This window comes from Pongo abelii, chromosome 4 (assembly GCF_028885655.2).
Source record: "Pongo abelii isolate AG06213 chromosome 4, NHGRI_mPonAbe1-v2.0_pri, whole genome shotgun sequence".
Classification (NCBI taxonomy): domain Eukaryota; kingdom Metazoa; phylum Chordata; class Mammalia; order Primates; family Hominidae; genus Pongo; species Pongo abelii.
In genome coordinates, this window is record NC_071989.2 from 43,653,694 (window position 1) to 43,667,960 (window position 14,267).

Genomic DNA, 14,267 nt, shown 5'->3' on the forward strand with positions numbered 1-14,267 from the left:
GTACAGCAAAGGAAACAACTGAGTGAAAAGGAAATCTAAGGAATGGGAGAAAATATTTGCAAAACCAAATAAATGATAAGGAATGAATCCCAAAAATATATAAGAAACTCCCACAACTGATAGTAAAAAATATCTGCCCAATTAAAAACAGTCTAAATGATGCAGAAAAAAATTAAATTAAAAATGTTTTTTTAAATGTGCTAAGAACTTGAACAGACATTTCTCCAAACAGATGGCCAACAGATACATGAAAAAAACGTTCAGTGTCACTAGGCATCAAGGAAATGCAAATCAAAACCACTATGAGGTATCAGTCACTTCACACCTTTCAGGATGGCTATCAAAAAAAAGACAACTAGTATTGGTGAGGATATAAATAAATTGGAATCCTTGCACAATGTTGGCAGGAATAGGTGCAGCCATTATGGAAAACAGTATGAATGTTCCTTAAAAAATTAAAATACAATACAATTCAGCAATTCCACTTGCTGAACATTTATCCAAAATAACTGAAATCAGGATCTTGAAGTTTTAGCACTCTTGTGTTCATTGCAGCACTATTTACAGTAGCCACGAGAGGAAATAAATATTCGTCAACAGATTAATGGATAAAGAAAATGTAGTATATGTATCCAATGGAATACTATTCAGCTCTTAAGAACAAGGGTGTTCTGCATATGCAATCACATGGATGAACCTTGAGGACATTATGCTAAGTGAAATAAGCCAGTCACAGAAAGACATACACTGCATATTTCCATTTATATGAGGAATCTAAAATAGTCACTTCCACTCATATGAGCTATCTCAAATAGGTTGAAAGAGTGGAATAGGGGTTGCTAGGGGCTGGGAGGGAGGAGGAAATGGGCAGTCACTAATCAGTGGGCATAAAGTTTCAATTGAGCAAGATGAATAAACTAGAGGTCTGTACAACATTGTACCTAGAGTCAACAATAATGTACACTTAAAAATGTGTTGAGTGGGTAGATCTCATGTTCTTATTACAATAAATGTTAAAAGGTTTCATTGAACATGTGACATTAGAGTTGGACCTTTGAGGGGTGGGTGGTAGGATGAGTATAACCAGAGATAAAACGATTAAGCATCCAACTAGGAGGTTGTTAATAAAGGCAAGTCAGGCTGGGTGCGGTGGCTCACGCCTGTAATCCCAGCACTTTGGGAGGCTGAGCGGGCAGATCACCTGAGGTCGGGAGTTTGAGACCAGCCTGACCAACATGGAGAAACCCCGTCTCTACTAAAAATTCAAAATTAGCCAGGCATGGTGGTACATGCCTATAATCCCAGCAGCTCGGGAGGTTGAGGCAGGAGAATCTCTTGAATCTGGGAGGCAGAGGTTGTGAGCCAAGATCATTCTATTGCACTCCAGCCTGGGCAACAGGAGTGAAACTCCGTCTCAAAATAAATAAAGGCAAGTCAGGTATTAGAAAGTGCAGGGTTTATTTGAGAAATAGTGTATAGTGTGTGTGTGAGATGTTTAAAAATTTGGAAAGCTAAATAGGAAAATAATGTGAAGGGCCTTGAAATAAAGTCAGAGAGGTACTAAATTTTGTTTGCTAAGTTGTGAAAAGCTATTGAAGATTTTGGAGCTGAATTGGCACAGCTCTAATCTCCCTGGCAAGAAATGTAGCATGTTTGACATGTAATAGCCAATTCATATATTTGAGTGATAGAATCTTACTGTTCTCCAAGAGCCTCAGGAAATCTTCCGGAAAAATCTTAAAGTAGTTTAAGATTTTCCAGCTAGGTAGTGCTGAAATTTGGCTATAATATTACGGTATTGCTAATGAGAATTTTTCCAGAAAATAGTTGTCAAAAATAAATACTCATCAAGCTCCAAGCCCTGGGCTTTTCTTTCTTTACTAAACATTGTAAGATTTGAGTCAATATGATTACATGCTCTAATGTACATCTTCTTTACAGGTGTTAGTAAAATGGCCTTTCGCCATTTAATTGAGTTCACATATACAGCAAAATTAATGATACAAGGAGAAGAAGAAGCCAATGATGTATGGAAAGCAGCAGAGTTTCTACAAATGCTAGAAGCTATCAAAGCCCTTGAAGTCAGGTACTTAATTTCTTTAATGGGGTTCAGATAGTCATATTCAGTCATGTTCATTCTGTTAGTGAAGAACTTATAGTATGTGTCATGCCATGAAGAACAGAGTTCTTCAGAAGAATTAAGAATATTTAAGGATCTATAAAAAATTTTTCTGGATACTGATTTTTCTTTCACTTTGATTTTCTGATCATGTGTTAAAACTGTTTATATTAAAGTAGCATCTTTGGTATGTAATAAAATAAGTCTAGACAGCTTTTTAAGGATCTGGATCCTTATAAACTGTTTTGTTGGATTCAAGTTATTGTTTATACCAAGCCTTATCCTACAAAGGGATTGGCTTACAAAGATTAACATAATACTCTTTAAAAATAAGGAAATAGGTGGAAATAAATAAATTGGTGGAATAAGGAGATAATCGTTTCAAGTTAGAAGTATGATAGCCAAAAATGCATACCATAAGTCTATAGTAGATGTGCTTAATCTAGCTCTAAGTGCACGTAGTTCAAAGAAAAAGAGTATTCAGTTACATTATTCCTTGTTAGAAGATGAGAACAAATCAATTGCTGAGGAGCCATTCCTAGTATTAAAATTTCTCCTGAGAAGTATTAAGAAAACATTAGGCCAGACCCAGTGGCTTACGCCTGTAATCCCAGCACTTTGGAAGGCTGAGGTGGATGGATATCTTGTGCCCAGGAGTTCACAACCAGCCTGGGCAACATGGTCAAACCCTGTCTCTACAAAAAATTCAAAAATTAGCTGGGCGTGGTAGTGCATGCCTGTGGTCCCAGTTACTCAGGAGCTGAGGTGGGAGGATCACCTGAGCCTGGCAAGGTTGTGGCTGCAGCGAGCTGTGATCACGCCACTGACTGCATACCAGCTAGGGGAACAAAGTGAGACCCTGTTTTTTTAAAAAAGAGAAAACATGAAAGGATATAATGAAGAAAGACCTCAACATCCTTACTTGATGAATAATGGCAGTGTAACATAGTTACTAAGAACAAGAGCTCTGGAGTCAGTTTCCCTGGGTTAACATCCTGCTTCTACCACTGTGTGGCCTTAATTAAGTTACTTAACGCTCCTGTCAGCTGTGTCCTCGTCTGTCAAATGAGAGTAATAACGGTACTTTCTACATGGGATTTGATTAGTTGTGAGGGTTGAATAAATTAATGCATGCAAAGCATTTAGCTTGGTGTCTGGCTAAATGACTCTGAGTACTCTAAGTATGAACTATTACCTCCTGGTACTGTTTTTTATGTTTCTCAATACAGATCATTGGCGTGATGCCAAAACAGTTTGGTAAAATCAGTTTCACATAGCAGCACAGTGGTTTAATCTTAACTCACTGTTGTGGTTTAGTTAAAAGATAAAATTTATTTCTCTGAGGACTGTACTGGAATTTTATTTTATTTTATTTTTTTGAGATGGAGTCTTGCTCTGTCTCCCAGACTGGAGTGCAGTGGCAGAATCTCGGCTCACTGCAACCTCCATCTCCTGGGTTCAAGTAATTCTCCCTGCCTCAGCCTCCTGAGTAGCTGGGATTACAGGTGCACGCCACCATGCCCAGCAAATTTTCGTATTTTTAGTAGAGGTGGGAATTTCGCCATGTTGCCCAGGCTGGTCTCAAACTCCCAACCTTAAGTGATCCGCCTGTCTCAGCCTCCCAAAGTGCTGGGATTACAGGTGTGAGCCACCGTGCCTGGCCGAATAAACGTTTTTTTTAAGAGATAAAAATTTAGATAACTCTAAGAATACTGAACTGTACTTGTCCATAAATACCATCTCTTAGTTTGACAGTTCAAGATTAAACCTTTCTGACAAGAGCTTGATATGTATATATATTCTTTGATCCTGTACACCTGGCATATAGCAGGTGTACAGGAAACATTTGTGAGTAGATAGATGGATACATGCTAATTAAAACCAGATCAGTACTCTTGCAGAGAGACCTGAGCATGGATGTCAAAATAGAGATGCGTTCTGAGGATGTAAACCTGATCAGGCCATCTCTTCTCAAAAAGATTAAAGGAAATATATATGGATGGAGCGATGTCAGATTTGTGGTTAAATCTTGAACGAGAGCATTCCGAAAGAATGTTCTCTGTGGCCCTTTTGCTGCTCATGATAGTGAGTGGTATGTCGCTTTGGAGAAGGTTCAAGACTGGGATCCCAAGCCTGGCGCAGTGGCTCATGCCTGTAATCCCAGCACTTTGGGAGGCCAAGGTGGGCGGATTACTTGGACCTCAGGAGTTTGAGACCAGCCTGGGCACCATGGCGAAACGCCAACTGTATGAAAAAAGCAAAAATTAGCTGGCACTGTGGCGTGCAACTGTAGTCCCAGGTACTACTCAGGCGACTGAGGTGGTAGGATCGCTTGAGCGTGGGAGACTCAGAGATTGCAGTGAGCCAAGATTGCACCACTGCACTCCAGCCTGGGTGAGAGTGAGACCCTGTCTCAAAAAAAAAAAAACAAAACTGGGATCCCAATAGTACCTAAAACCATCAGTGCTTTTCAATATAAATACAGTAACATGTTGAATTGTTTCTTGAACCAGATAGGCATGTAATATGTTCTGAAGAGTTCCCTTTGAAAACAGGAAGACAGTAGTATTATATGTTGGCTGTTTATAATAATGCAGTGTTCAAGCTTCTACAGGGATGGTTTCTGTTGACTTTTTTCTCCATGCATGAGCCGTATTTTACTGTTTCTTTGTATGTCTCATCATTTTTTTTGTTAAAAATTAGATTTTTGGCCTGGGCACGGTGGCTCACACCTGTAAGTAATCCAGCACTTTGGAAGGCCGAGGCGGGTGGATCATGAGGTCAGGAGTTCAAGACCAGCCTGGCCAAGATGGTGAAACCCCGTCTCTACTAAAAATACAAAAAAATTAGCCAGGCGTGGTGGCGGGCGCCTGTAATCCCAGCTACTCGGGAGGCTGAGACAGAGAATTGCTGGAACCCAGGAGGCGGTGGTTGCAGTGAGCCGAGATCTCACCAGTATACTCCAGCCTGGGCAACAGAGACTGACTCCGTCTCAAAAAAAAAGAAAAAAAAAAAATTGACTACACACTGTATTTGAAGTTTCTTAATTTCCTATCCCACTGGAACTAGTTTAGATGAGCCAGACATCATTTCTTATTGTTGTTACTGGTTTAGCGACTTTCCTGGACTTCTGTAATTCCTTTCCTGTAATTCTGTACAGTCTATATTTTGTGTGTATGGCCATTGAAGTCTCTGCATAGGTAGTTTACTGAACAAACTGATCATTGGACAGAAATTTTCTTAAATGTCTTAAACCAGCAAGTCTCCACATTTTTGTTGGGGAGCTCTTTATAGGGCACACCATCAGTGTCCCAACAAGCAGTTTACAACTGCTTTAGCCTTTACTTCCTGTGTTAACAGAACCTCAAGGTCAGATAGAGATGAGAGTTGCTGAGGTCTTTCCTGGACATGTATACAGCTCTGTGCATGTGCATGGCCTTCTAGGTTCTCTGGAATATGTCAGAGGTTTGTTTTATTTTTATTTTTATTTTTTTTTTGAGATGGAGTCTCGCTCTGTCCCCAAGGCTGGAATGCAGTGGTGTGATCTCGGCTCACTGCAAGCTCCGCCTCCCGGGTTCACACTATTCTCCTGCCTCAACCTCCCGAGTAGCTGGGACTTCAGGCGCTCACCACCACGCCCAGCTAATATTTTGGATTTTTAGTAGGGACGGGGTTTCACCATGTTAGCCAGGATGGTCTCGATCTCCTGACCTCGTGATCCACTCGTCTCGGCCTCCCAAAGTGCTGGGATTACAGGCGTGAGTCACTGCGCCCGGCCTTTTTTTTTTTTTGAGACAGTTTTGCGTTGGCACAATCTCGGCTCACCGCAGCGTCCACCTCCCAGGTTCAAGTGATTCTTCTGCCTCAGCCTCCTGAGTAGCTGGGGTTACAGGCGCTCACCACAACGCCCAGCTAATTTTTTTTATTTTTAGTAGAGTCGGAGTTTCACCATGTTGGCTAAGCTGGTCTTGAACTCTTGACCTCAGGTGATCCACCCGCCTCGACCTCCCAAAGTACTGGGATGGCAGGCATGAGCCATCACGTCCAGTCTTTCAGAGCTTTTTAAAGCCCCCTATGAACATCTCGTTCTCCAGTTTTTCCTTTCAGTTTTTGTTCAGCTTCTTGATAGCCCAAACTTGTAATGCCACCACAGTAGTTGCAATGATAAACAGTTGCCATTGATTGTTTTTTGACAAATGTCTTGTGGTTAACACTATTTGAAAAGTGAGCTGTGAGTCAGATCAAATCTCCAAATATTTTATCCTGTCTTAGATTTCTCTTTTAAGGAAGTGGTACATGTAAAGCTCTTAAAACAATATCTGCCACATAATAACATGATTATGCATATGTTCTTTTCATTTCTTGGAATGCCATCTGTCTGCTTGTTGATGGCAAAATTTTACTCATCTTTCTGGTCTCAGGTGAGAGCCAACAACCTGTTCTCTGAAGCTTTTCCTTACTGAGCCAAGCAGGTTGACTTAGGTACTTCTATTCTGTATTTTTATGTTTTACATTTTCCATTACAACAATAATCATATTAGTGTTCCCACATTTTTCTAATAGTCTCCAACCTCTCTGAGGCAGGGATTATGTGGCTTTTTTCATCTTCAGGAGGCATTTGTGGATGGGTTTGAAAAACTACCTCGAAATTATGCCTCTTAGACTCAGTTGCCAGGTTTATGTCCATTCCCTCATAAGCCTCTAAAATCTCTTTCCTTGCTGTTCAGTTGTGAATACAGGTTGGCTTATCCCACTCTGCAAAACAAAAGCCTGGTAGCAGCACTTTTTATTGTTCTTTAATTATTCCTGTTTGGGATAGGGATCTGAGTTCAGAGGTCATACCTATAGTTAGGACAAGCATAAGAAAACTGGCTAAGAAGTAGTTTACGACCGGGTGCAGTGGCTTATGCTTGTAATTCCAGCACTTTGGGAGGCCGAGGCAGGTGGATCACTTGAGGTCAGGAGTTTGAGACCAGCCTGGCCAAAATGGTGAAACATTGTCTTTACAAAAAATACAAAAAATTGGCCGGACATGGTGGCACGCCCCTGTAATCCCAGTTTTCACGAGGCTGAGGCAGGAGAATCGCTTGAATCCAGGAGGTGGAGGTTGTGGTAAGCCAAGATCGCACCACTGCACTCCAGCCTCGGTGACAGAGTGAGACTCCATCTCAAAACAAAAAAAAAAGAAGTAGTTTACAATTTACCTCAACACTTGTACTTGAAAAGAACAAAAAGAAACCGTACTTTTTCAACATAAGATGCACAATTTTTTTCCTCATTTTAATGTATTTCAAATAGGAATTCCTTTTAAAAGTGAGTGGCCAGGCAAGAGTTAACAGTTAGTTTCAACTGTTAATAAATTCTAGTAGTTATTTGCGTTACTGATACCAGACAAGTTGAGTTTGTCATTTAAAATGTCTTCCAACTGATTATACCGTGAGTTGATCCTTAAGCGGAAAGTTATGGTAGAATTGGTATTGGAGCATTCCAAAGTGGGGTATTAATTTCATATTAATGGAGCAAATATTTGTCATCAAAGGAATGACCACAAAAGCAATAACCAAGGGCTTTATGGGACCTTAGGAAGACATATGATTTAACAGGCTAAACAATTTAGGAATAAAAATTAATTTAGCTGGACTACTTAAGGCAACTGTATATTTTGCAAATACAGAAGGTGCATGAGGTGCTCTTCTCACATATGCAGTATGGAATTATTTTTGGAATGTAGTGTAAACTTTTTGAACGACACCGAAAAAGAAATTAGGACCTCATTTTGCTTTGCTGACATTACATTATTGTTAACTTAAAACTGTGTATGGCCGGGCGCGGTGGCTCACGCCTGTAATCCCAGCACTTTGGGAGGCCAAGGCGGGCGGATGATGAGGTCAGGAGATTGAGACCATCCTGGCTAACACGGTGAAACCCTGTCTCTACTAAAAATACAAAACAAAATTAGCTGGGTGTGGTGGTGGGCACCTGTAGTCCCAGCTACTCTGGAGGCTGAGGCAGGAGAATGGCGTGAACTGGGAGGCGGAGCTTGCAGTGAGCCGAGATTGCGTCACTGCACTCCAGCCTGGGCGGCAGAGCGAGACTCCGTCTCAACAACAACAACAACAACAAAAACTGTGTATGAGTCAGGCACGGTGGTTCATGCCTATAATCCTAGCACTTTGGGAGGCCGAGGCAGGCAATCACCTGAGGTCAGGAGTTCGAGACCAGCCTGACCAATATGGTGAAACCCTGACTCTACTAAAAATACAAAAATTAGCCGGACATGGTGGGGTGCGCCTGTAGTCCCAGCTACTCAGGAGGCTGAGACAGGAGAATTGCTTGAACCCTGGTGGTAGAGGTTGCAGTGAGCCGAGATCACGCCATTGCATTCCAGCGTGGATGACAGAAAGAGACTCCATCTCAAAATATATATATATGTGTATATGTATATATACAGTGATACAGACACCACCACAGTCAAGATCAGGGGAATACTTTTATCATTCTAGAAGCTTGTCTCATGATTCTTTGCAGTTGATCCTGATCTCTAGCCCCAGGCAATCATTGATATGATTTTTATCACTAGTTTTTCTATAGTGTACTATACAAAGTTCAGGTTTGACTTTATTTACCTTAGCATTGTGTTTTAGAGATTTGTCCAGGTGGTTGTGGGTGTTATTTTGTTCCTTTTCATTGCTGAGTAGTATTCCACAGTGTGGGTATGCTACAGTTTGTTTATCTGATGACTTTTGCGTGTTTTTTTTTAAGTTTTTATCTATTAAAATAATGCTGCTGTATACAAATCTGAGTGGATATATGCTTTCATTTCTCTTAGTAAACATCTACAAGTGGAGTAGAGCTTAGTTGTTTGGTATGTGTACGTTTAACTTTGGAAAACAGTTTGGAAGTTTAAAAAAAAAAAAGTTTGGAAGTTTTTTGGTTTTATGGCCGGGTGTGGTGGTTTATGCTTGTAATCCCAGCACTTTGGGATGCCGAGGCAGGTGGATCACCTGAGGTCAGGAGTTTGAGACCAGCCTGGCAACATGGTGAAACCCGTCTCTACTAAAAATACAAAAAAAATCTGAGTGTGGTGGTGGGCACCTGTAATTCCAGCTACTTGGGAGGCTGAGGCAGGAGAATCGCTTGAACTTGGGAGGCAGAGGTTGCAGTGAGCCAAGATCGTGCCATTGTACTCCAGCCTGTGCGACAAGAACGCTTTTTTTTTCCTCAAAAAAAGAAAAAAGTAGTTTTATATGCTGGGTATGGTGGCACATGCCTGTAATCCTAGCACTTTGGGAGGCTAAGGCAGGAGCATACCTTGATCCCAGGAGTTCAAGATCAGCCTGGGCAACATGGTGAGACCCTATCTCTACAAAAAAAAAAAAAAAAAATGTAACTAGCTAGGTGTGGTGGCACATGCCTGTAGTCCCAGCTCCTTGGGGAGCTGAGGTAGGAGGATTGCTTGAGCCCAGGAGGTTGAGGCTGCAGTGAGCAGTGATCGTGCCGCTGCACTCCAGCCTGTGCAACAGAACGAGACCCTGTCTCAAAATAAAAATTGGTTTTATCCATTTACATATTTGTGTGCAACACAACACTTACGCCTTGTCTTCACCAGCACTTGATATTGTCAAGGGTTTTTTAAACTTTAGGTCAGGAGATGACAAACATTTTATTAAAGGGACATAAATATTTATACTTAAATGCCATATAGTCTCTGTTGCAATTACTCAGATCTACTGTTGTGGCAAGGCAGCTATAGACAGTATGTAAATGAATGGGTGTAGCTATGTTTTAATAAAACTTTGACGTAAAACATGCTACTACTGTTAGGCCAGAGTTTGCTGACTCCTGCTTTAGTCATTCTAATTGGGTATATAGTGGTATGTTATTGTAGTATTAATATTTTTAAAACTTTAATAAGGTGTAATATAAGCTGCACATATTAAAGTACACAGTTTGATGACTTTTAACATGCGTGTACATTCTTGTGAAGCCATTGTCACAGTGATAAACACATCCATCACTCTCCAGTTTCCTTGTGCAATTTTGTAGTCCATTCCTCTCTCCCTATTCCTATCTTCATCCCTACAATTTTATGTGCATGTAATAGTATGGTAGTGCTTGTCTAATTTCTTTCACTTGCCATAATTATTTTGAAATTCATGCCGGGCACAGTGGCTCGTGCCTGTGATCCCAGCACTTTGGCAGGCCAAGGCAAGCAAATCACCTGAGGTCAGGAGTTCAAGACCAGCCTGGCCAACATGGTGAAACCCCGTCTCTACAAAAATTATCTGGGCATAATGGTGGATGCCTATAATCCCAGCTACTCGGGAGGCTGAGGGAGGGAGAATCGCTTGAACCTGGGAGGCAGAGGCTGCAGTGAGCCGAGATCGTGCCATTGCACTCCAACCTGGGAGACAGAGGGAGGAAAAAAAAAGGCTGGGCACGGTGGCTCACGCCTATAACCTCGGCACTTTGGGCGGCCGAGGCGGGTGGATCAAAAAAGAAAGAAATTCATATATATTAGTGTGTGTATGAGTAGTTCATTCCTATTTCCTGCTAAGTATTCCATTGTATGGATATATCACCATTTGTTGATTCACCTGTTGATGGACGTTTAGGTTGTTTCCAATTTTTGGCTATTACAAATAAAGTGGTTATGAACGTTTGTGTAACAAGTTTTTGGACATATGCTTTCATTTTTCTTGGTAGATACCTCTTAGTAGAATAGCTGGCGAGTATGGTAAATATATGTTTAATGTTTTAAGATACTGCCAGACTCTTTTTCAAAAATGGTTGTGCCATTTTACATTCCATTCTGCAGCCTGTGAATGCTCCAGTTTTTCACAGCCTTGTTAATACTTGATATGGTCAGGCTTTTTTATTTTAGCCGGGCTGGTGGGTATATGGTGGTTTAAATTTGCATTTCTCTAATGACTAATGGTGTTGGATATTTTTTAATGTGCTTTTTTGCCATCTGTTTGTATTCCTTGGCAAGGTGCCTGATCAAATCTTTTGCCTGTTTTTTAAAATGGGGTTATTGTCAAGAAGTGGGCAGCATTATGGGGGTCTGAGATTTTATCCTATTTGCAAGGTAGTAACTTTTTAGCTAACAGTTTCATGGATGCCAGCAAGAGACATGAGACTCTTGAGTCAGAAAAGGGCTTGATTACTTAGAGCAAAGAAAGCAGCATGAGTTCCATGTTTGTATCAGTGTTTCTTGTTCCCTGTCCCCCTAGTCCCACAGGGGTGGCACAGTGGCCTAGGTGTGTACCGTGCTCACAGTTGTTTGCATCACAGTTGAGGAATTCTGAGCTTTAGGAAACCCAAATCTTCTGTAATGAGCTGCAAGCAAACCTGCCTAACCTTTGCTGTAGAAGAAACATTATTGTACTGGACAATAAATAAACCTACTCTCCACTCTGGAAGAGGACAGGCTCTGTTTTCCAGTCCTTTGCTGTACAGACAACTTTGAAAAGATAGTCCAAAATAAAAGGCTCTCAATGTCCTTGTTTATAAGACATGCAGAAACATGAGTATCCATGGAGAGTTGTCTTGTTCCATATCCTTGTTTCTATATTATCCTGGCTGTTACTGAATTTTCCCCATAAGTACAGCACTTCTTTAGCTGCTCTGATAAATCTGACCATAGGGACCAGGACCTGGCTGGGTGCGGTGGGTCACGCCTGTAATCCCAGCACTTTGGGAGGCCGAGGCGGGTGGATCATCTGAGGTCAGGAGTTCGAGACCAGCCTGGCTAACATGGTGGAACCCCATTTCTACTAAAAATACAAAAAAATTAGCCAGGCGTGGTGACACATGCCTGTAATCCCAGCTACTCAGGAGGCTGAGGCAGGAGAATTGCTGAGGCTGCAGTGAACTGAGATCGCGCCATTGCACTCTGGCTTGGGCAACAAGAGCGAAACTCTGTCCCAAAAACAAACAAAAAACACAGGGACCAGGACCTAATCCATTCAGTTTTTCTCATAGTGGATTTATTTAAGGATTTATTGAAGTCAACATAACTTCAAGCAGCAGGATTTGGCCACCCTGCCATGTTGACCTTAATCATGCACACACCACACTAAGGTTCATTCTGGACTCAGCTAGCTGAACAAATCCCTAGAAAAACAGGTGACTTTCTTTTTCGGTTTCTGTATTGACTTTTCCACTTAGCCCTGGGCATTAATCTAAGTATAGCAAGATGTTTTACAATTATACAGGCTCCACATTGTCCCATAGGGAGGATGTCTACTAGGGCAAGTTTTTCATTCATAATAAACCTGGCCCCAGTGGCTTGAAGCTGACATAAATGCCTTCCAGAGCCCAAGTGATATCAGTGAACATATCAGCTTAAGTCATGCACAATGTTGTACCACTTTTTTAATTGGATTACTCCTTTTAGGGAAAACTGCCCACGGGATGTGCATAAATAAGTCAGTTATTATTCTAGGAAGCATCCCTTTGAGAATTTCTAACCAAGAGTATCCTTAAATGAGACCTCCACAGTCACCCGAGGGCTGCTTGATCTTCCTTAAACACTTGATGGTCTCCTATGACCACCTCTTAGGTGTAAGTCATCGTTTTGTTTTGTTTTGTTTTGTTTTGTTTGAGACGGAGCCTCACTCTTGCCCAGGCTGGAGTGCAGTGACTCAATCTCAGTTCACTGCAACCTCTGCCTCCCGGGCTCAGGCAATACTCCTGCCTCAGCCTCCCTAGTAGCTGGGATTACAGGCACCTGCACCTCACCTTGCTAATTTTTGTATTTTTAGCAGAGATAGGTTTCTCCATGTTGGCCAGACGGGTCTCTAACTCCCGACCTCAAGTGACACACCAGCCTCGGAGTCCCAAAGTGCTGGGATTACAGGCATGAGCCACCGCGCCTTGCAAGTCATCATATTTTTGTGAGGCAAGGAATGAGTACCTGGCTTCCACACAAGAAGCACAGTCCCAGGAGCACATAGGAACCCTGAAAGGAAAGTACTGTTTGCAATTGTTCGTGCCTCCAAAGTAGGACCTGCATCAGTGTAGAGGCACAGATTGACATGGCCTCCAATGTAGTCTCCTTTCCCAGTTCAATTAGAATGATTGAGTCTAGTTCTAGTTTTTGGAGAGACTGTGAGGACAGGACAGTCAGTTGACTTCTTTCCTGTTTATTTATTTATATATATATATATATATATATATATATTTATTTATTTATTTATTGAGATGGAGTCCCGCTCTGTCGCCCAGGCTGGAGTGCAGTGACATGATCTTGGCTCACTACCTCTACCTCCCAGGTTCAAGTGATTCTCCTGCCTCAGCTTCCCCAGTAGCTGGGACTACAGGCAAGTGCCACTAGGTTGAGCTAACTTTTGTGTTTTTAGTGGAGACGGGGTTTCACCATGTTGGCCAAGCTGGTCTCGAACTCCCGACCTCAAGTGATCTGCCTGCTTCAGCATCCCAAAGTGCTGGGATTACAGGTGTGAGCCACCACGCCCAGCCGAGTCTGTCCTATTTATCACAAGCTCCTGAATGCCAGCTGACTTGAGTAGTAACTGTCCACCTCATGGACTGATGTCAGCTGTGAGAACGGTAGTGGAGCATGGTGTTTTGCCTGCGACACACAGGAGTCATCCCCAGCTGTTTTTAGAAGACATGTTGGTAAAGTTAAGGGAAACCACTTGGCAGGGAATGGCAAACACAGCAGTCAGTTTAAAAATGCTTATAGCCGTTGGCGAGACCTGCAACTGAGCATTTTTCTTAATTTGAAAGGTTCTAGGGGCAGTTCTGAAAGACAAAGTTGGTTTGTTTTGTTTTGTTTTTGGAGACAGGGTCTCACTGTGTCACCCAGGCTGGAGTGCAGTGGTGCAATCACAGCTCACTGCAGCTATAACTTTCTAGGCTCAAATGATCCTCCCACCTCAGCCTCCCAAAGGAGCTGAGACTGTAGACATGTGCCACCATGCCCAGCTAATCTTTTATAATTTTTTGTAGAGATGGGGTCTTACTATGTTCTCCAGGCTGTTCTTAAACTCCTGGACTCAAGCGATCCTCCTGCCTCAGCCTCCCAAAGTGCTGGTATTAAAGGTGTGAGCCACCACGCCCAGCTTGACAAAGATTATTGTCCCTCCCTGCCCCATGTCTTCTGGAGTCATAAGATGTTTCTCTC

The 14,267-nt window shown here is 42.0% G+C and overlaps 1 protein-coding gene across 19 annotated transcripts in view; it reads left to right on the forward strand.

Annotated features, from left to right (window-relative positions):
• Positions 1 to 14,267, forward strand: part of ZNF131 (zinc finger protein 131) — a 53,301-nt gene that overhangs the window by 15,933 nt on the left and 23,101 nt on the right. For 18 of the 19 annotated variants that reach the window (XM_009240681.4, XM_009240686.4, XM_024246785.3 and 15 more), the window contains 1 exon segment: positions 1,942 to 2,086. The exons of the other annotated variant lie outside the window; for it this stretch is intronic. In XM_009240681.4, the coding sequence (XP_009238956.3) occupies positions 1,942 to 2,086 (145 nt within the window). 19 annotated transcript variants of the gene reach the window in all.